Source organism: Hemicordylus capensis, chromosome 3, assembly GCF_027244095.1.
Source record: "Hemicordylus capensis ecotype Gifberg chromosome 3, rHemCap1.1.pri, whole genome shotgun sequence".
NCBI classification, from domain to species: domain Eukaryota; kingdom Metazoa; phylum Chordata; class Lepidosauria; order Squamata; family Cordylidae; genus Hemicordylus; species Hemicordylus capensis.
The window spans coordinates 167,131,027-167,154,258 of NC_069659.1; the positions used below are offsets into that span (position 1 = coordinate 167,131,027).

General features: G+C 41.7%; 1 protein-coding gene across 14 annotated transcripts in view; it reads left to right on the forward strand.

Annotated features, from left to right (window-relative positions):
* Window positions 1–23,232, forward strand: part of MYCBP2 (MYC binding protein 2) — a 259,460-nt gene that overhangs the window by 187,372 nt on the left and 48,856 nt on the right. For 7 of the 14 annotated variants that reach the window (XM_053305497.1, XM_053305498.1, XM_053305500.1 and 4 more), the window contains 5 exons: window positions 795–956; window positions 13,007–13,108; window positions 14,565–16,211; window positions 21,778–21,947; window positions 22,868–23,112. In XM_053305497.1, coding sequence (XP_053161472.1) covers window positions 795–956; window positions 13,007–13,108; window positions 14,565–16,211; window positions 21,778–21,947; window positions 22,868–23,112 — 2,326 coding nt within the window. The remainder of the gene's footprint in view (window positions 1–794; window positions 957–13,006; window positions 13,109–14,564; window positions 16,212–21,777; window positions 21,948–22,867; window positions 23,113–23,232) is intronic. The other 7 variants (XM_053305501.1, XM_053305503.1, XM_053305511.1 and 4 more) reach the window with 3 other exon arrangements.

A 23,232-nucleotide genomic window follows, 5' to 3' on the forward strand; every position in this document is an offset into this window, starting at 1 on the left:
AGTAAAATAAGGAAAAAAGCCTTCTTGGATCCTGTTTAGCTACAGGACAAAAGAATTGCTATTTAAAGTAATACAGTATGTATCCATCTAGAGTCTTCCATTAAAGGTGTTGTGCAGTTTACACATGGTGCATGTCATAACAAATCACATGCATACATTCTTTTTTCTGAAAAATAGAGCATAAATAACATTTGAAAACTAATACTGCTGAATAAAAAATACTGGTTGTATTTGCTATCTGTCTGTGGTGTATCCATAATGATTGCTTTCAATTATACACACACACACACACACACACACAGAGTCTTTGGCTTACAGTTTATTATCCTGAAGGAACACTGTGATTTGAGTGTTATAGTAAACATACTTTTGCTGTGGCCCAACACCCAATTTTAAAGTGTTTGTTTTCTTTTAAGCACAGTATCTGAATAGCAATTGTTCCTAGTCCAGTTGTATTGGAGTTGGGTTTTTTAGGTCCTGGTACATTTTTATTCTCATTTCACAAGCAGTTTGGAGGAACATTGGTGGTGGGAGAGAGGTCTTATAAATCATTTGCCCATCTAGGTGTCACCTCCCCCTTTCTTCCTTTGCAAAAAATATTTGGTTGAATAACCCATGCTTCTACCAGATATTTCTTGGTGGTTATGTCACTGTATACTGTGTCTTGTTATGGAGTAATATTTAGTTACAAGATCGCAGATTAGTGCAGGCTCTAGCAGTACTTTCAAATAAACAACATTTAGCGTTTTTTGGAAAATAACGGGTTGTAGTTTTGACTGTTTTGCCCACTGCAGGTGACCATCTGAGTGCCATACTGAATTCCATTCAGTCACGGCCTAGTCTCCCAGCTCCTTCCATCTTTGATCAAGCTGCAAAACCTCCCTCTTCCCTAGTCCACAGCCCATTTGTGTTTGGACAGTCCCTTTCCTTCCAGCAACCTCAGCCACAGCTTCAGAGTAAGTCTGTCAGCCTTTCCTGCCTCATCAGTCCATTTCTGAAGCTTTGCCATTGCTATAACAACCTTAGTTGCTTCCCAGTTACTAATCATCCATCAGTGCACCTTCTGGTTTTTTTCCTCCTTTTTCTTTTATGTTGCCTTTTCATGACTTTGAAGCAAGCACCAGTCTTCCCACAATTATTAAGGATTATTTCACTGACCTTTTGTGTGTGTGTTCTGTAGGGGTTGAAGAAATATTTGGAATGGAGTCTTTATTACAGTCATCGACCAGATTTGAAACAAAAACCAAAACAACACAATAGATAAGTAGTAACCTCCAGCAATCATGATTTAACCACAACTTCTTTACAGACCACAGTTTAGAATATAACACTATATAGTGCAACTGACACTCATGGTTTTACCAATTGTTTCCTTACACAGCTTGCAAGATAGCAAAATTTTGCCACCTTGGTAGAAACATTAATATCACTGTCGGACAAAAAGATAAGACATGTACAAGGCCGATGGCCTACCTGGGAATTTAAGATATATTTATACATCAGGATTTTTCTTTGAGATTTTAATTCACTTAAAGCATTCTAAAGTACTGTTGCTGAAATGCTTGAAGGAATTTAAAATGTGCAATGGTGCCCTTGTGCAGTCTTGCACAAGCCTGTGACCATTATATCTCTATCCTTCTGTTTTAGGGTTGCAAAACATTGCACATTTTAAACAGAAACTTCCTTTCTGTTTATCCTCCCCCCCCAGCCCCCTAACTTCTCATAAGAACAGCCCTTCTGGATGAGGCCCAAGGCTCATGCAGTCCAGCTTCCTGTTTTACACAGTGGCCCAGCAGATGCCTCTGGAAAGCCCACAGGCAAGAGCTGAGGGCATGCCCTCTCTCTTGCTGTTGTTCCCCTGCAATTGGTATTTAAAGGCATCTTGCCTCTGAGGCTGGAGGTGGCCTAAAGCCACCAGACTAGTAGCCTTTTGATAGACCTGTCCTCTGTGAATGTTCTGGACCTGTTCTCCATAAACTCCACATTGAGAGGCTTTACCAACAACAAAACAGAGCACTGTAGGCATACATGGGTGAATAGCCTAAGTTGGTTAATATTTTTGTATCTCCTTATTGCCCTGCATCTATGCTTGGGCCTGGGATACCTGAGGGAATAATAGCTGTCCTTATGAGGAAGCTAAGGATCTGCAGAAATTTGTGGAAGTATCATTGCATTTGTTGTGGGCGAGTTTTCAAGAAACCTTGTCAACCCTACTCTTCTGTAGTTTTGGCCTCTTACCAGAAGAACCCTTCAGCATATCAAGGCACATATGAAAGAGGGCCAAGATCCTTTTCTAACTGGCCCAGTGCCTAGGCATCTACTCTGATACCACTGGCCCAGAGTAAATCTCCTGGAGAAATTCATCCAGGAGAAAGATGGCTCAACAGGGTAGAGGGAAACATCAGAGTTCTGAGTAATTTCCAGAGGTTGGCAACAAGAGGGAGGAAGGCCTTAAAAGGGGGAAGCAACTAAAGGGCTGTTGCCAGCAATCCCAGTCCTTTGCTTCTTCTCTTGACTTCATCTCTGTGCTTAAGGGGCACTTTAGGAGTTCTAATCAAGTTTGTCTGATTCTTCTGTGGAGGGGGAGGATAGCCTCAGCTAGAAGATGAGTAGCAGGTGATTCCACCCTCCTTCATTTAGTAGACAAGCCAGTTAATTCTTTGAGGTATCCATGACATCCCATCTTCCTTGGAATCAAAAGTAACTCCCTGCCTTGGAGATATTAAAGCAGCTAGGGAATTGCCTATTTCCATTAGAATTTGTTTTTAAACAGGCTGTTCAGAATATATGTCCTGATTCATGCTTAGTCCTAAACATGCAGTCCACCGTTATTAATGTCATTAAAAATACACCAATCACAGTGGCAAAGATCTTGAAGATTTCAAGCTTGTGATCATTAAAATCACATTGTGCAGTTCACTTGAGGTAGAAGTGGGAACTTTCACATCTTTACTAGTTCTTTCTTTGTTAGAGCCAAGATGCCTGGTTTGGTGATATTGAACCATTTCACCCTGATAATCCGAGGGCCATGTTCCATGGAGATATTATTGGTAAAGACTTCTGATAAGTAGGACTCACTCAGATTAGCAACACTGTCAATGATGGCCAGTATTATCCAGTGCTACATCTGGCTAAGTTGTGGATGGTAGATTGATTCTCCATCACACCTATGGACTCAAGAAAGAGTGGACATTCTAGCCAAATGAGCAGTAGTAAGGGATAAGCAGGAGATCATCACACTTCGTTGTTTGGAAATTGCTCTCTTATTGCCTTTCACTGCCTTTTCCCCCCTTTTGCCTGTCAGGGGTAAATTAATCTCCCAAGTCAGTGTGCAGACATGACAAAGCTGGGCTAAACTCTCCTCTTCCCCCTGTTGGGTATTTTTGGAAGCCTGGTAGCATGCTACAATCAACAGATGCTTAATGTAGTGAACCACAGTGGTGACACAATGTCCCAGAGTTGAGGTCTATGCCAAGGGATTATTTCCTGCCCCTGGGTTTAGGAAATCTATCCAGTCATGAAATTATTCTACAAGCTATCCAGAAGCACTCAATCAGTGGGGTGGCCATCAAAGGTTAAAAAGCCTATACTTAATACTTTTCATGATCTCCAGTAAGAGTGGCAAGGCAAGGTTAGGGCTTGATTTCAAACACTTTGGTTCTTCATCATTCACTGGATCTTTAGGGTGATCTGTGTTCCCTCCCAAAATGGGTTCTGTGCCTGCTCAGTAATCCCTGCAGAAGAATTGTTTAGCTCCTCAGGGCAGTCTTGATTCTGCCCACTTCGCACAAAATGCACCCGTTATTTTCAGCAGTCAGAGCGCCCATTGCTCACTTCCTTCTAGACCTCGTGAAGGATTTGCTCCTTGATAGAGCTCAGCTCCTGAGAGAGAGAGAGTTGAGTTGAGTTATTGGTATAGTTTAACTTTGGCTTTGGACTTGGATAGTTTAACGTTTCTTTTTTGGATTGTGATTAGGACTGGTACTAATGCATGGTAAAAACACTTGTTAAAAAGTTCTTCTTGTAAAGGGACTCTTCCTTCCTCAAATAAGCACAATCAGTATTTAATTTGGGTGAACATCATAACATTTGGGCCTGCAAGATCTGTTTCCTATTTTCGAAGCAAACAGGGAAAAGCAAGGAACTCTGACTTAGAGCGGCTTGATACAAAAATGCATTAAGACTTCCAACACCAATGCCACAATTGCCGCTGCCTTTGTCATCTTGTATGTCGGTTGATATGTGACCCTCGGGGTCCAGGTCAACATCGTCATGTTCACCAAAGAGAAAATCTCGGACCCACTGCTTGGAGAAAGAGCGCTTGGAGTCTATCTTTAAAAATTCCAAGGATGTCAGCAAAGACAAAATCACTGTTACCATTTTAAAAAAGGAAACATCAGAGGGATGGTTCTCCTAACTGCTCAGGATTGAAACACAGACATACCTCAACATGTGATCCAACATCGGACAGTCTTGATTTAGAAGTCGACTGCCACACTGACTTTGACATTGACTGCTGGTTTGGGGGAATCTCCCCACACCCCCTCATCATTTGCATTTCAAGTCTTCCCCAACGGATCTTCAACAAACATTACTATTCCCTTGGACATAAGCATCCACATTGGTGTCAGGAACAACTTCTGCACTGACACCAAGCGCTCAGGCTTGTAGCACACCGCTTTCGATACAGAGGATGGTGTCAACATAAACACCAATGTCGACAATCCTTATCTCAGGTTTATCTCCTTCAATTCCGAAGACACGGGAGATGCACCAACAGACTGTTGCAAGTACCTCCCATACTTCTCCTATCACTGTGGATTTCTTACCTGAGAATCTCCCAACCAATTTGGACCAGGGTAGAGGCTCTAGTTTGAGTCAGAAGGAGCAATCTTCTAGAGAAAACTCCCCAGCTATGCCTGTGCCAGACAAGACTCCTTCAAATAACTTGGAATTCTTGATGGGTTCTACACAATCCCCCATCAGGATCCACCTTTAGAGGTTTGTCAATGCACGATGGAGATGAGGAAATAGAAGCAGCTCCTATCCCAAAGACTCTTTCAGCATCTCCAGCTAGAGTGGCCCCTATGTCCTCTCTTTCATATACAACAACCTTTTGTTGGAGACAGAAATACCACTACTAAAGCCCAACCTATTCGTTAATGAGGTGCCCAATGAATTATTAGTGTTCACCTGGAGCACTGAACCCTGGCTATGTACATGGCCTTAGATGATCCAAAGAACCCTATTTTCCATCACCTGGACTCCATTAGGACTTTGATTAATACAGATTGTGAAAATCTAGGAAATTAAGACAAAACCCTGGAAAAAGTGATAACCAGCAAGACCCTAGATAACCAGAAAGCCTAAATTGGAATTTTTCTTTTAAAAGACCTTGATAACCAGCTCAACCACAACATCATGTGAAGGAAGCTTCTCAAGGGGATAATCAAACTCAACGTAAGAGCCCGGATGTGGAGATTATCCACCACTCTTCAGCGCCTTCGGAAAAATCCCCTTATAAGGAAAAGGAAAAATCAGATAATGATTCCTCCACTGACTCCGATGAGGGCTCTGCTCAAACAGAATATCCCTCCGACCTGTCACCAGATGAAAATGTCGCAACCAGCAGACGCCCCCCCCCCCCTACAAAATTAACAAGTTCTAGTAAGAACTAATCAGCCTACTTTCCTTTGACTGTCTCTACAACTGGACTAAATCTGATTCAAATCGAGGTCCACAAGTTAGATCTCTTGTACCTCAAATGCTCATGCATCCACCATTTTGGATCGGGGTAGATGACTACATTACAAACTACACCATTGAGATGTCCCTATGTGTGCCTACAGCTGTAGCAAATTTGGTTCAAATCAGTTAAGCAGTTCACAAGTTATCCCACTTGTGCCTCAAAAGTTTCCGCATCCACCATCTTGGATTAGTGTGGATGACATCATCACAAACTATACCATTGAGGTGTCCCTGTGTGTCACTCACTGCAACTGTACCCAATTTGGTTCAAATGGGGTAGGTAGTCCACAGATTAGCCCTCTTGCTCCTCAGATGTTCGCGTGGCTACCATTTTGAATTGGAGTGGATGACACCATCACCGTTAGGGCATCCCTATGTGTCCCTACAGCTATAGCAAATTTGGTTCAAATCGGTTCACAAGTTAGCCCACTTGCACCTCACAAGTTTATACGTCCACCATCTTGGATTGAGGTGGATTATATCATCATAAACTATGCCCTTGGGGTGTCCCTAGGTGTCCCTACAACTGTACCCCATTTGGTTAATATTGGTCAAGGCGTTGCGAAGTTGATGCAGTTGTGGGGGGGAGGACACTCGGACGGACACACACACAGAGTTAGGGATGTGCCTGAACCTGTTTGGAGGCACGTAAAAGTTCGAACACCGGTGGGGGGGTGGGGTGTCGAAGTTCGAAGCGGGTGTGTGTGCCACTTTATGGCCACCCCTGCCCAGTTCCATGCACATCCCTTCACAGAATGCCGGGTAATCTTGAAAGTAGGCTAAATAAACAAACAAACAAAAGCCTGGGGAGCCCGTTGTGCAAGATACCATGCCCAGGGGGAATGAATCCTTCGACAAAGCTCTCTACGTATAAACCTTTTAGAGCTACTGGGGTGCTACATGCACTGAAATCCTTTCTTCCACTAATGAAAAACCACACTCTGCAGATCCTTCTATACAATACAACAGCAATTTCATATCTCAATCATAAAGCAGGGGATGGTCTCCCAATTCTTATGCAATCTAGCAACTCAGTTATAGGATTAGAACCTGCACCACGGTGTACTCCCAATGGCCCTTACATCAAAGGAGTGGACAATTGCTTAGCAATCACTCTCAGCAGGGAATTGAACAACTCACAGCAACACAAATAGGAGATAAACCACGGGATTCTCCATAACCTCTTCAAGAAGTGGGGAACCCCCTGATAGACTTTTTCACAACACAAAACAAGAAATTCAGACTACTTCTCCAGAGCAGGTCTGGAGAAAGCCTCATTAGGGATGCCTTACAAATGCCATGGGAGGAAGACCTCTATTATCTCTTTTTTCCGTTTCCTCACTTATCCAAAAAACTGAGTAAAATCCTTCAGGAGGACATAGTGCATTCTGTTCACCCTATGGTGGCCCAGACAACCATGGTTTCCTATCGTGCTCCACTTATCACAGAGACAAAAATTTCTCCTTGTCAGAATCTGTTGTCCTAGGGAGGGGGTCATGTCTTCCACCACAATCTCCAAGTGCTGAACCTGACAGCATGCAAGCTCAACTATTCTCCTTAAATGAAAGGAAGGAATCAACAAGACATAATTATAAATGCAAATGGAAGAGACTCACACACTGTGTGGAAACTAAGGGATTCCAGTCCCTACAAAGCCTCTATCCAGCAGGTTATTTTATGCTTAACTACTCTAAAGAACTGTCTGACAGATGTCTCCCTAAAAGTTGATATGGCTACACTCTCTGTAAGATGTCGGGGATGGGATGCACAGCCTGTTTTCTCTCATCCTGATTCCAGAAGGTTCTTGAAAGGGATCAATAGTTTATTTCCCCCCAGTTAGAGAGCCTATTGAACCCTGGAGCCTTTCGTTAGTCCTGTCTTCATTAATGGAACCTCCATTTGAACATCTAGCCTCTACTTCACTTAAGTTACTCTCCCCAAAGATAGTTTTCTTAGTGGCCATAAACTCAGTAAGGAGAGTTAGTGAGCTAACAGCTCTTAGGATCAACTCCCCTTACACAAAGTTCTTTCCAGACAAAGTTGTTCTGAGGACAGAGCCAGCCTTTAAACCTAAGGTAGTCTCAGAGTTTCACATAAACCAAGACATAGTATATCTTTATTAATCCATCTGTTCCTTTAGAGGTCACTGCACCCCATAGATGTCAGAACATCTATTCTGTACTACATGGGAAAAACAAAGGGTTTCAGGAAATCCCATAGACTGTTTGTGTCTTTGGGAAGGAATAAAGGACAACCCATCTCCAGACACAGGCTTTCACACTTGCTAGCAGAACTAATTTTCATGTGCTACAACATACAGAAGGTTAAACCTCTGTCTAGAGTCAAGATACATTGTACTAGAGGAATGGCTACAGTAGTAGTTCATTTATCTGGAATAAGTATGATGGACATTTGTAAAGCAGCAACTTATTCTTCAGACCTACCTTTTGGAAGACATTATGCTGTGGATATCCCCTCATTGGCGGAGGCCAGTTTTGGTCGGGCGGTTCTAAAGCAGATGCTGTAACTACATCCTAGCACCCACTACCTTTCCAGTAAGCTCCCTAATCACCCATTTTGTGAGGGAATATGGATCACCTTAAAGATAAACAGGTTGCTTACCTGTAACAGGTGATCTTTTGGTGATCCTTGTTCATTCACAAGACCCACCCGGCCTCTCCACTGCTAGGATGTCTCCACAGTAGTAATCACTGTCCTGTCCTTGCCTTTCCTTACTTGTCCATCCACGTTTCATCAGTCCTCACAGTGGTCATTAAGGAACTGAGCAGTGGGCACTCTGCTGAAAATAACGGATGTGCCTTGTGTGCGCTAGGCGAAATCAAGAGTGCCTTGAGGAGCTGAAGAAATTTTCCATGGGAGTTACTGCGCAGGTGTAGAATCCATTTTGTGAGTTAACATGGATTACCAAAGATCACCTTTTACAGGTAAGCAACCTGTTTTTCCTTCAGCTTAGAGACTACAATTCATTGCAATGGTCACTCAGTTGAGGCAAATTCCTCTCTTCTGTAGATGGCCATCAGAATCTGTGTATCCCTGTTAAGCTGGCATATCAGCTCCTTCAGTTTGTCTGTGTGAGGCAATACTTATAGATACTGTGACTCACCATTTGGATTTAGTCACAGCATCAAGAGCCTCTATCAGCCATATGTTTGCAAGTTTCACTTGCCTTTCCACATTTTATGGCTTATATTTTTAAAACTGATATCTATTTCTCTTTCATACCTAATTTCTCATAAAGCAAAGTACTGTTGCCCTCTCTGAGAAAACAAATGATACGCTTCAAAATGATAGTTGCTTCACAAAAAAAATTATAAATGTTCTCCATTATTCACTTAAGAAACTGTGCTACTCTTATTGGCATCTAATTTACCATTCTTCCTCAGGCTTCTTTGTTATTTAGAAACCTCAATAAAACCTCAGTGAACCTTTTGTCATTGAAATAGTGCACATTTGATCTTTTCTAGATCTTTGGCTTTTGATGTCCTGTTTGAAGGACATACTGTATTCTTATGCACAATACTTTAGTTATTTGCCAAAGTGCTACTGTACTGGCAATGAAAGGTCTAATAGGTTTTCTAGATATTTCAGCTCAATTTTCCCCAAATAAATAAGTTTTATTTATTTTATGTGGGAAGGATGATGTGATTTTAGTTTTAGCAAAAAGACCAGTCAGGTGTCCTCTCACACCTTAAATTCTATTTATTGTACCTTGGTATGATCTTCCTTAGGCAAACTGTTTTTATCAGCCACATATCAGATGTAGGATTTTGCCTACGAAAGCGTATGCCTCAATAAATGTATTAGTTTCTAAGATGTTGCAAGATTCTTGGTCGTTTGCAACAACAGTCTCCATTATATGACTAGTTCTCAGGAATTAATTTTTGTAAGAGTAATGTGATTCTATTCTGTTTTCTCTTCTATTTTATATTCATGTTATGAGTTTGGCTGCTGATTATTGTCACTTATCACTATGATTTTGCTTACCTGGCCCTAATGGGTATCTGGGACTTAACAAAACAAAATAAAACTGGAAGAATAGTAATGGCCTGGAATCTTCTCGAGCCTTAGGAACATAGGAAGCTGCCATATTCTGAGTCAGACCATAGGTCCATCTTACTCATATTGTCTACACAGACTGGCAGCAGCTTCTCCAAGATTGCAGGCAGAACTCTCTCTCAGCCCTATCTTGCCAGGGAAGGAACTTGGAACCTAGATGCTCTTCCTAGAGCCAGCTCCATCCCCTAAGGGGAACATCTTACAGTGCTCACACTTCTAGTCTCCCTTTCATATGCAACCAGGCCAGACCCTGCTTGGCTAAGGGGACAAGTCATGCTTGCTACCACAAGACCAGTTCTCTTCTCTGTGTGACTTCACATTCAGAATGTGACTGAATTAGGGAGAGGAACCAAAAACAAAACAAAACCAAGAAGCAGTTTGAATTTAATCACAGAAGCCCAATTAAGCCCCACCTTCAGATCCTGGCTTGTTTGCAAGCTCTGTTTAGAGCAAGCCAGGATTTATCGTGTTTCGACATCATGGCAGAGCCTGGCTTGTTCTAATCCAGTTTGGGAAATCGATATTTCCTCCAGTTGTGCATCTGAGGCTAGAGAACATCACACTGAACCAGGATTAAATCACAATTTTGCATGTCGTCTGAACTAGGCCTGAGGGAGCATAAGAGGGAGAATCAAAGGCCCTTCTAGTCTAGCACCCTACAGTGGTCAGCCATATACCTCTGGGAAGGCCACAGGCAAAAGATGAAGGCAATAACCCACTCTCTCTGTTGACTCTCTGCAACTGGTTTCAGAGGCATAATGCCTCTAAACCTGAAGAGACAGAATCCTAGGACATGTTAGTTGGAGTTGGCTAAAACTAACTGATCTTGCTTTTGTTAGCCACACTGTGGTTGTAAAAGATAGGATATAAGTGTTTTTTAAATAAGATGGAAGCACCTTTAAGGGTACAGTTGCTCTTTAAGAATCTGAAACAGAATTGGCGGTTGTGCTGGCTTCCATTGTGCTGTTTGCTTCCACTAAGTTCTGCTTGTATATTTGTTGATATATATCACAAAGACACTGTAAGTCTTCCTCCCCATACATACATAGGGCTATACCTCTATTCTTGCTTACTTAGCACTCTTGTATCACTGAGTTAAAGAAAGTAGATAGAACATTATATTGTGCATCCTACTTAGGTGGTAACGCAAAAGCATAATAACCTTTTTTCATTACATGGCACTAAGCAGAGATCTGGAGGAAATTGGAGGGGAAAATCAAATGAATTAGAGGGGGGAAATCCCTTCATTGGCATAAAATTTGCATTATCATACATTTTTCTCTCTCTAAAAAAATTACTAAACAAATTTTCTTGGTGCCGTAAATAGATAGCGATCTGATTTGGCATGTCGTTTGACTTATTTATACAGTAAAAAAGAAAACCACCATTTTAATTTCCCCTCACTGTATCTCTAAATTTTTCAAGTAGGTATTTTAAAAATGGTATAATTTCCATTGAAAAATTCAGTATGGGAAAAATTTCTATCCCATATCTCTGGCATGAAGTCTGTTGGTCAAACTATGTGCACACATGGACCATGATCCAAAGAGCCATAGAACAAGTTCTATGAGTCCAAAATGGCTTTTAGAATTATTGATGGCATTCCCTTGTGCAGCACATCAAGCTTCTTTTGATACTGAGTGTGTGAAACATTTGTTATGGTGTGAGGGGGATGTTCAACAGAAAATAATTCAAACATTTCCCTGAGTGCGTACAAGCCCTTGGGCAAGTCTATGGTATCCCTTTGGTCCAAGTCATAAGTATGTGAGCACATAGCATACTTTCTTTAATGTTCCAGATCACTGTTGGCCTTTCCAGTGTTTCATCACAGCACAGAACTTCATAACCTTAGAAAGATAATTTAAAAGACTTCTTGCAATATAACTGGAGTTCAGGCAGAATTAGAAAATGCAGCACTGGACTCTCAGATCTTAAGGTGCCATGTGCATATCTAGGTTAGACTCTGCTTGTGCTGATTAGAGTGGTCCTTGTCCATTACTTCAAGCTCAGAAGTTTATTTTGTCCTCTGTGTTCCAGCAAAGTTGGATTCTTAACTTGTACTCAGATCAAAGTGGAGATGAGAGAATTCTCCTCTTCCTGGAAGCAATCTTATTCCTGTATTCCACCAACACATTTTGCCTCACTAATAGTGGGACTGGGGACTTGGGTGGTGGAGCAAAGTGGGTGGGTTCTCATACTTAAAACCCAGGAGAAGGTTCTAAGCAAACCAGAAACAACTTCTTTTAAGGAAGTAGAACTGCATCAACTTAGAATGAGAAAAGTTAGTCAGGATAGGTAAAGAATTACTGCTGTACTTAACAACATAAAATTGAAATATACCTTCAGTTAAGTGTGTTTTCCAAGCTTACCCAGAGAATTAATCAGTTTCTAATGTTTTGTAAGGCTATCCTCTCCAGAAGCGTTATTGCAGAATAATAAAGTGGGGAAATTATTTTTTGAATAAATCAAAGCTGAAATCACTTTACCTCTTACTAGATAAACTTTGAACTTGCGAGCTACAAATTGGTGCAGGCTGATCTACTGCATAAGCTAACAACCAACAAAATAATTTGTGCTGATGTCCAGTGAGTGTTACTAAATGATTGAATTAATAAAGTATTTGAAAAGAATAGCTTAGAAAATTAGCCCCAGTGCAGAAGCAGCAACATAACTGAATAGTTCTTGTTTTCATATGGCCATTTTTCTTATTTTTTAGAAAGACTGAGAGATTTCAACATTTCTATGCAGAAGCAAAGCCAGAACTGAAATCCTGGATTCACCTAAGCTCACCAAGTCAGATCTATAGACTATCAGACTTATTTTGCAAGGGTTTAGGCTATTAGAAGCAGTACAAATAATAAATGAGCTGAACAAAGCAAAACCATTCATTTGCTGCTGTTTCATTATTATTATTATTTTAATCAATCATTTGTCATAAGAATTTGCACTTAGGTTTTCTTAATGCTTTCTTTTAAAGTAACATTGATTTATTTTGGAGAAAAAGTGACCTCTAGAATAATTTAACAAATATTTTTAGATCCTTTATGCTGAACTAAAATGTGTTTGGATATAGAACAGAGTAGAGATGTATCTCATCTGAATTACTTGCTTTGCTTGTTTTTATCTTTGCTATTTTTCCATTGAATCTATGCTGCTTCTGTGCCACTGTTTTTCACTATAGAAACTCCATCCCGCAGCCTTGCTTCTCGTGAGTGCATTTACAAAAGTAGTGATGTAGCTGGGCCTGCCTCTGCTATTTCATCTCTCTCTCACAAACTAAAGGGTGGGTACGCATGCCATTGTAGACAGGCTGTTCAAAATATGTTGGAATTTCATAGATAAAAGCTGTTGTGCTACTTCAGTCCATTTCATTCCATTCACTCAAAAAAGTTTCTACTTAGGGTTTAATTTGTTTTATCTAATTGCAGTGATTTAATGACTTTTGCTAAATATGTGGTTTCTTTATGTCAGTAGTTTGGTATAGCTAAAACAAATTTGGCCACATCCGTGACACTTGGAAGTACATGGAGAAACCTTTTATATGTTCTACATTTCTTGAAGAGGAAATGCCATGCTGTATATTTGGGGTTACAATAAATCTCATTTAGACTTTGATTTATAGCAAAGTAAAAATGTAGAATGTTTTTCTTTGAACACCTGTCTCTCCTATTATTTTGGAAAACTATAGCCAATGCATGTATGTGTATATATATATATATATAACATTACCTATAGGTGAGCATGACTCTCCCATCCCGTAGACTTGTAAAATTTCCACTTCATTCTTAATTTTGATTTGTACTTAGATATGTTTTCCTATATGTTTTTAGCATGAAAGAACAAAACTAATCTCCTAGCAAGGACTAGTCTCCTTCTAGCTCCCTCAGCAAAACAAGACTAAAGTTTCTGGTACCAAATATAGTAATTCTAGGTTAGCAGTACTTGCTTGCTATAGTATGTGTTGTATGTTAGCATCCCACAAACTTTTTGGGGTTGGGTGGCGGCTATTTTAAAGTCTTGAAATAAATATTTTCCTTGTATCATAGTCTTCCAGGTACAGTTGTTAAGATATAGGCTTTTCACGAGTGGATGTTAATGTTTATTTAGCCCAGGTATGTTGTGTAGCTAAGGATTGAGCACTTATAAAATAACTTACCTCATTGTATCTGGAAACCTGTTTCCTCACATGGATGGCTTTTTGTGTTGGGGGCCCTTTGCATGTGAAGTACTGCATGGTGAGAAAACCTCCATCTTACCATCCTGGGGTGTATTTGCAGTACAGTGTTTGTACATCTTGTTTGACTGGGGTAAGACAAACACTGGTGTTTGTGTTTGAATAGATGGTTAATGCTGTCAGTTTTTACCACCCATGTGTGGGTGGTTGATAAAGACTGATTCCCGTCTCCTCCTCCTCCTCTCCCCCTAGTGGCAGGCAGCACTGTTGAAGCTTGATGCTGCTGACAACATATGAAGAGATGGGATCCTCATATACAATATGAAGCTCATTTTAATTCCTGTGCATGCTCATCTCTTGATTGGGGCTAACTTGTATTATAATTCACAGCATATTAACCTTCTGTCTGTCTTATATTTTAATATCTGACTCTTTTTCTTCATAGCGTTTATTGTTTTTCTGATACTGAGAAACTTTGAATGAATTTATATGTGCAGTGTGAACATTTGATTTATAAATAAGCACTTTCCATTTAATAATGTCATTATAAAAATATATCATACAGGTGACAGACTGAATTTTACTGCAGCTGCTAGACCAGTTTCTCCAGCAGGGAAATCAGACATGGCATCAAAATACAGAGTGGATAGCAGGTCACCAAAACCTGATGGGCGTGTGAGCCACACTGTTGCAGATCAGAAGAAACCTAGGAATACCGAAGGCTTATCTGCTAGTGAATCTCTGATGCTAAAATCTGATACCGGAAAGCTGAGATCAGATTCTCACAGCAGATCATTGTCTCCAAACCATAACACTCTGCAGACCTTAAAATCTGATGGAAGAACAACATCTGGGTTAAGGGCAGAATCTCCAGGGCCAGGAACACGGTCATCTTCTCCAAAGACATTTTCAGGAGGTAAATCCTGTACATCTGGTGTTGGTTCTCGCCGGTCATCATCTCCTCATGATAAGACGCTGTCTCAGAAACCCCCAGCCCCTGTGAAAACAAGACTTGATCCTCCTCGGGAGCGATCTAAATCAGATTCTTATACACTGGATCCAGATACCCTTCGTAAAAAGAAAGTGCCTTTAACAGAACCACTAAGGGGAAGGTCCACTTCACCCAAACCAAAAAATGTATCAAAAGATGGAAAACCTGTGTCTGAAACAGAAAATAGGGCCCCTTCTCCTCATGTTGTACAAGAAAACCTTCATAGTGAAGTTGTTGAAGTCTGCACTTCAAGTACCTTAAAGACAAATAGCATCACAGATAGCACCTGTGAAGATAATTCTGAATTCAAAAGTATAGATGATGGCTCTAATAAAGTTCATTTCAGCATAGGAAAAGCACCACTCAAAGATGAGCAAGATATGAAAGCATCTCCAAAAGTGAGTCGCAAATGTGCAAATAGGCATACAAGACCCAAAAAGGAAAAATCTGTCTGCCTATTCAAAGGTGATGGTGCCAGACCTGTAGAGCCTGCCAAACAAGCAATGTCTCCCTCTGTGGCAGAATGTGCCAGGGCTGTCTTTGCTTCTTTCCTGTGGCATGAAGGAATAGTCCACGATGCAATGGCCTGCTCTTCTTTTTTGAAATTTAACCCCGAGCTTTCTAAAGAGCATGCACCAATTAGAAGCAATCTTGGCCAACAGCCTGTAGAGGAAAAAGAAACTAAGCTGAAAAATAGGCATTCCCTGGAAATATCTTCCGCTCTGAATATGTTTAACATAGCTCCTCATGGGCCTGACATATCCAAGATGGGCAGCATAAATAAAAACAAGGTTCTGTCAATGCTTAAAGAGCCTCCTCTGCATGAACGATGCGAGGATGGAAAAAATGAAACTACCTCTTTTGAAACATCCAGTCACCATACGATGAAGTCCAAGTCTCCTCTTCCCTTAACCCTCCAGCATCTAGTGGCCTTTTGGGAAGACATTTCTCTGGCAACCATCAAGGCAGCTTCGCAAAATATGATTTTCCCAAGCCCTGGTTCCTGTGCAGTATTGAAGAAGAAAGAAAGTGATAAAGATAACAAGAAATCCAAAAAGGAAAAGAAGAAAAAAGAAAAGGCTGAGGCTAGGCCAAGGGGAAATCTCTTTGGTGAAATGGCTCAACTTGCAGTGGGGGGACCAGAGAAGGATACCATCTGTGAGCTGTGTGGAGAATCCCACCCATATCCAGTGACCTATCACATGAGACAAGCTCATCCAGGTAAAAAGATGTTTGCATGAAAAATATTTTAGTATTCTGAAAAGTGATATCACTACAAGATAATAATAGGATAACAGGATGATGTGTTTTTATGTTGCTTCATTCTAATAACTAGACCTTGCATCTCTTTGTTGCAATGTGTACACTTGCCACACTTTATTTTGTACCCAACAAAGGGATTTTGTCAAAATATTTCCAAACAAGGGTCCCTCTTACAACTTTTAAACATCTGTAGCCATGATGGGTCTTTGGTGCTGGATGGAATTAACATTCAAAATCTCACCACTGTTCCTTAATTTTCCTCTTTGTCATACAGCTGCCATGCCCTAACTCCAAAAAGCAGATCAATGTTTTGCATTATGGTTCACCACGGTTTTCTGTTGTGTTTTAATGTGTTTCACATTCGGTCTAAAGCCAAGTCTGTCTACAATCTGAAGTAACATTTTGAAGTTGGTTTGTAAGCCATAGTTTGTGCTAAGTGTGGTTCCATGTTGTGTCTGAACTCACAGACTATTGACAAACCACATTTGGGGCAGTTGCTCCATCTCAATAGGCACTTGTGCCATGGAAACGCAAGTGAATTTATGAAGCTGAATCGTGAACAGCTGGAAAACCAAAGCAGACAGTTGGTTCTGGTTTGCCTATTGTACATCTGGAAGTGCATACTATAATGTGGGTTCTTAACCGTGGTTAAGAACAATCATGGTTTTCTTGCCCTGGACATCATGGCCCGGTTCATATGCAATGCCAAACTGGAGGTAGGTGAACCCGCAGTTTCAGGTTGAATCTCCAAATCGCACCGCAGACATCTGTCAAACAATGTCTCGCCAAACTCCAGTATCAGGGAAGGAGAGCTCCTCCCTGCTGCACAGCCTCCAAGGCAGAGCCCAGCAAGCTACATGACCAGACTGTGGGCAAAGCGCCACCACATCAGCAGGGTGGCCACAATCTGGAAGGGGGTGTGCTGAGCGCGATCAAGCATTTTCAGAGTGCTCAGCCTGCCCTCGGCAGGGGAAGGGCTTTAAAAACCATTTAAATGCCCAGCAGTGTCATGCCATGGCAGCTTTTTCTGCATGCGCTGGCCACCCCCCAAGCAGCCCTGCATCCTTATAGTCCTGCACAAGCATGAATTCGGGGGGGGGGGGTGTCCAGTGGGGTAGGTATTCCACTGTTACCAAGGGAGGGGAGGGAAACATGGAAGCTTCCTAGGAGGAAATATGTAGATGAGGGAGGGCAAAGGATGCCGGGGGGGGGAGTCTGTCCCCCTGTAACCTTGGAAGATATTGCAAGGGGTAACCCCAGCAAAGCAGTCCATGCAAACCCAACCAAAATCCTGTTGACAGGCAGCTTGCTGCCAAGCAGACTTGCCCTCTCATGAGAGGGCCAGTCTTCTGGAGAAGGCTAAGCCCTTGTTAAGGGCGCTGTGAGCTCACGGGTTGAACCAGCCCACCCAGCCATGCACCCAAGCAGCCCCTGCTTGTGTGGGGCCCTCAACCCTCAATGATAAAAGATACAACAGATCCCCCTTAACCTCCCCATCATCATTCCCTGTTGTATCTTGCATGCACCCAAAAGACATCTAGATGTTCCATGTGCCATGGCCTTGCTGCATGTGCGGAGGGGGGGATACACTGAAACAGACCTTTAAACCCATTCAGAATTCAAGATCCTGGTCAGGCCTTGCACCGTATGTAGATCTGCCATTTCAGAGAATCACAGGAATGGACACACCACCACCCCCGCATTTTAAAGCGACCCTGGGACAGCCTGGTCGCTGTTTGGGGACATGGGCAAGGGTGCACATGTTCACAGGGGCAGACAAGCTGGCAAAGGATACACTCTGACAGCTACTTGGCAGCAGCCACCAAGACAAGGAAAGCAGACTCTACGGCACCCAGTCATGGGTGCATCCCCACGACTTGCCTCCACACATAAATCTTGCTAAATATAGAGCCCCAGTGGCTTGTCACTCTCATGAAGGAGTGATTGGTGGGAGAAGGGGATGTTTTGCCATCAGGCATCGTGACTGAATTTGTTCTGCAATTCTCTCTCCTCACGTCTAATGGTTTTTCTCATGAGCTGAAAGGGGGTGACCCCATGGCCTTTTACTCTCATTATTGAGCAGTGCGCCCCTGGTCGTTTGGCCCTATCTCGGCAGCAGAAGTGCGCTTCCCATATACTGTGGCGCTACCGACCCCAGCTGCAGGCCCTGCTCATGAGTAAGCCTAGGGAGCACAAACCTCCTAAGGGACGGGCTGGGGCCTTCATCCCCAATCTGTCAGTGTGAAAAAATAGAACTTTGATGATCAGATATCCCTGGGGCTGCCCTTTACAACTGGCTGTGAGCACCCACCTCCCAAAGTAGTTGTGCTGACGGGGGAGACGCCAGGTTCAGGAACAGACCTTTAAACCCATTCAAAACTCCCGGGTTTGGTCCGTCATAGCACTGTATGCAGATCTGTGGGCATGTGGGAGAGGGGAGCCCCAGTTTCCAATTTCCACATGGCAGCTGGGTTCTCCCTTTGGGGGCAAGGGTAAACATGTCCACATGAGTGGACAGACTGGCAGAGGGCACGATTTTGCAGCAGCTTGACTGCAATCTCCAAGACAAAGAAGCAATCTCCGGAAAGGAAAGCACCCTTCCCCATGGCTTTCCTCCACACAGCACCTGGCTCTGTTTAGAGCCCCAACTGCCTGATGCTCTCGTGAGGGAGCTGTCCGTGGGAGACTGGGATGTTTTGCCTTTGGGCATCATGACTGAATTTCCTTGGCAATTCTTTCTCCTCCCCTCTGATGGTTCTTCTCATTTGTTGTGTGGGTGTGTCCCCATGGCATGGTACTCTCTTGAGCAAGTGCAGTCCACTCTGGGTCAACATCCATCCTCATCACATAGGAGGAATTGCTCCTTTCACTGGAGCAGTGCTCATCCTGCTGCCTGACCCTGCTCATGAATAAGCTTAGGGAGCGAACACCCCCCCAAGGAAGGGTCTGAGCCCCCCTATACAAAAATTGGGGGGGGGGAATAGAACTTCGCAGCTCCACAATCCCTGCTTGTGGCAGCCTCTTAAACGCAGACAATAGCACCCCTCCCAAACCATTTATTCCCCACACAGAGAGGGGATGTTCTACTCATGTTAGTTATCCCTGTAATAAGGGGGCCATGTGTCAGGGCATGCCTGCATGCATGGACAGTGGAGACACTGGGTTCCATGACATTCCTTTACACCCATTAAAAATTCCTGAGTCTGGTACAGCACTGCACCATATGCAGATCTTCTGGGGTGGGGATTAGCAGGAGAGGGAAGCTCCGTCTTCCAGTGGCCCAGGACAGAAGGGCCTCCTTTTAGGGCTGCAGGCAAGGATGAACATCTGAACATGGACACACGGGCTGCAGGGCGCACAGTTTGACTGTGACAGCAATTGCCGAAGTACATGTCGCCGCTTTTGTGGCGCTGCCACTATTATTGTGGTTTGAAAATCGGCGCAAAACTGCAGTTATGGCTGTGTCCAGAGTTGTACACCTTAGCAGCCAAACCTCAGGTCTCTTTGTGCAAACCAAAGGTTCAAATTGGAGTTTGCTGAAGCAAATTGGAGGTTGCTTTTGCCACGAAACTGCGGTTTCGCACGTCCAGACATATTTGGGTTACATCCTCTACCATGTTTAATTCTGGTTTGGTGTTGCATATGAACCAGGCACATGGGTCATAAATACTTATAATTAAAATACTAATTCTGAGACAGCTGCAGAGATCAGGTAATTACTATGCATAAAATAGGAGTAAAAGATATCTATTGATTCATTTAGGTGACACCTGTAGTGACTTACAAGCCATTGCTCCCCAGTAAGAAGCCATAATATAAATACGTAACCGATTGTGCTGTGGTATGGCTGATAAGATGTTTTCTCCAAATTTGGGGGGATTTTTAAAAAAAACATTGTTAAAGAGAAGCAGCCTTTCATAAGAGAGTTCTAACTTCAGTTTTAGGAGATTATATGTTTGCATTATATACAGATCTTATTTTAAACCAGATGCTTTTAAAAGGAAAAATGTTTAGTCAATACTTTTAAAAAATCCAATTTAAAATAAAAATATCAGGTTTTAAAGCATTCATTTGCACCCTATTCAATATAGTGAAATGTCCTGCAAAGCAAGGATGCACATGTCAACATTTAATATCTTGAAGCCATTTTCGTCTAAAGCAGAATTTAAAATTTTATGGGCAGCATCCAGGTTGAGTTAGTAATGACAGAGTTTGATATTGAAATTAATGAAATTTAGGTTAGTCTTGATTAACTGTCTGATTTATTTCAGTGGTGCTTAGTCATCACTAGTTTAGTCTGGATCTTGCCTATACTCAGTATTTGAAACATCTACCACTTCAAAATAATGTGCTTAAGCTAGTTTGTATCTCTAAATCTGGTCTGTAAAAAATGGATATGACTGAGAAGGAAAAGAAGGCATTCTGCTTCCTTTCATTAATAGTCCTCTGCAGTTGATGTTGTGTACCATGATGTTCAGTGATATGAGGAACAGCTGTTCTTGCAGACTAATATAATTATAATTAATATAACTAATATAATATAAACTAATATAATATAAAATCGGTGCAAATCAGTGCATACAATTTATCTACCTGTTTTAGTGTAGAAAAGTGTTGTCAGGCATTTTTAAATGTTAAACCTGTCAACCTGTTAAACCTGTCAAGGCATAGCAAGTATATAGATAAAGGTGAAAGCTTAACAACTTCTCTGGATTTGATAGGATAAAATTGGGCCTTATTGGCCTAATTCACTGATTGATATTTTACTTCAGATCTGCTGCCACAGTTAATTGGCCTATATTTGATTTTCTGCTCCCTGCCTTTATGAAATCTGCAGTGCTGATTAATAAATTGACATTGGTCTTACTGATGGAATTGATTTATTTCTACCTTAATTTAATTGATTTTCTGCCTTAATTGCTTAATTAATCTTATAATTCATTTTCTTCCATGTTTAAATAACTGATATTTGATTTCTGATTCTCTTTAATTATTTGATTGGCTGTACAGCCAATTAATTGATGAAGAGAGTTTTAGCACTCAACTGATACCTAGTTTTAACCTTAATTTTAATGAGATTTAATTTGGTTTAAATGTTACTTGATTTTAATTGTTCTGTGTTTTTGATTTTAATGTATCTGGCCCTGTAAAACCCACCAAGCTGCAGAAGAACTCACAGGCCAATAACTTTCACCTTGAATTGAAGGCAAGAGTTATGAGTCTCTGAGGCTAGTATTCTGAACTTATATTTCACAAATTTCATCAGCATTTCTAGTCAAGCTGTTATATGGTGTTTCTCCCCATGGTAAACTTGCTAAACAAGCACCAGAGACCACCTTTCTCGTGTCTATATCGGTTGAAGACAAACAGATCTTTTCTTATATATAGTAAATGTGATCTCTTCAACCTCTAAAACATCTTCTGACAGATTTTTAAAGCCTTGGTCCTCTAAAATACAGTATCTTGGTGTAAAATAGTTGATTTAGTAGTAGTATTCTTAAGCACAACTTTTCATTATTTTAAGGTTGTGGCCGTTATGCTGGTGGACAAGGCTATAACAGCATTGGACACTTTTGTGGAGGATGGGCGGGTAATTGTGGCGATGGTGGTATAGGAGGAAGCACATGGTATCTAGTCTGTGATCGATGCAGAGAAAAATATCTCCGTGAAAAGCAGGCGGCTGCAAGAGAAAAGGTAATTCATTATTGTCTTATGGTAAATGTGTACAGCTTCACTTAGTCTCTAGATTCATTGGTTGTCATCTAAGAACAGTTGGCCTCTGCTGTCCCAGTAGTACACTTGAGGTGGAACATGGTCTGACCACATGATTGCAGAGTGGGCATGGTGAGCCAAGCCCCCAGTGGACTTCAGACTGCACAAAACCCAGTGAGGACCTGGGCCACCATGTCTATCAGCTAATGTTGCCCATACTAAGCTACTCTTCTGCTTGCTTCTGGCAACGAAGAATCACCTTCAGGCACGTAGGCAAAGAATCTATTAGAGATACATGTGAGGCTGGCAGCTAATAAAAATATATATGGTCAAAGTACTTTGATGGACAAGTTTTCTGGTGATGCCTTAGACCCTTCTAAAAACTTGAAAGTCAAAAATGGGTGCGGTGGGGGTGGGGGACCTTGATCCTTAGACTATTGATTGTCATGGTCTCAGATCCATCATGGATGGGTACGCTTGACCTAGCATTCCCATTTTCCCACGTGCAAGTATGAAAAGAAAATGTATTTAAAATTGGGGCTGCTGGTTTTGTTATCTGTCCTGAGTTACACCCCTAGATACAGTATATAATTGCTTACAGCAGTACATAAACTGAAGAGCTAAGCCGAGTCCTGATGTTTTGCTCATAGGCTGCCCCTTTTATTTTTATTTTTATTTTTTAACTTTCTCACGTTTTTTGCACAAGTTAGCTGACCCCTGAAGAGAGGCTGGACGGGAAGCAGGGAATCTCCATTGTGAGGTAGAGCTGTAATAACTGGCTTGGACAGTGTGCCGAGCTTGTTGTAGAATCCAACCCCTTTAGCAGGGAGTTGTGTTCCTTCTCTTTGGATCCCAAGTATCTACTTCCACAATCATGAAGTAGCATTATTTTTGTATTGTAGGTCAAACAATCCAGAAGAAAGCCAATGCAAGTTAAGACACCTCGTGCCTTGCCCACCATGGAAGCTCATCAAGTGATTAAAGCGAATGCACTGTTCTTACTGGCTTTGAGCAGCGCTGCTGAACCCAATATTTTGTGCTATCACCCTTCTAAACCATTCCAATCACAGCTTCCCAGTGTCAAGGAAGGCATATCCGAGGACTTTCCTGTTAAAATGCCTTGTCTGTATCTTCAGACATTAGCCAGGTAAAAAGATTGTTTAAATGATGTTTTTAATGTTAATTGGTATAAAAAATATTTTTAAAGTGTTTTTACCTCCAGTAAAGACTTCTAAAGAGTTTGTACTAAGAATTTCGTGAGAATTCT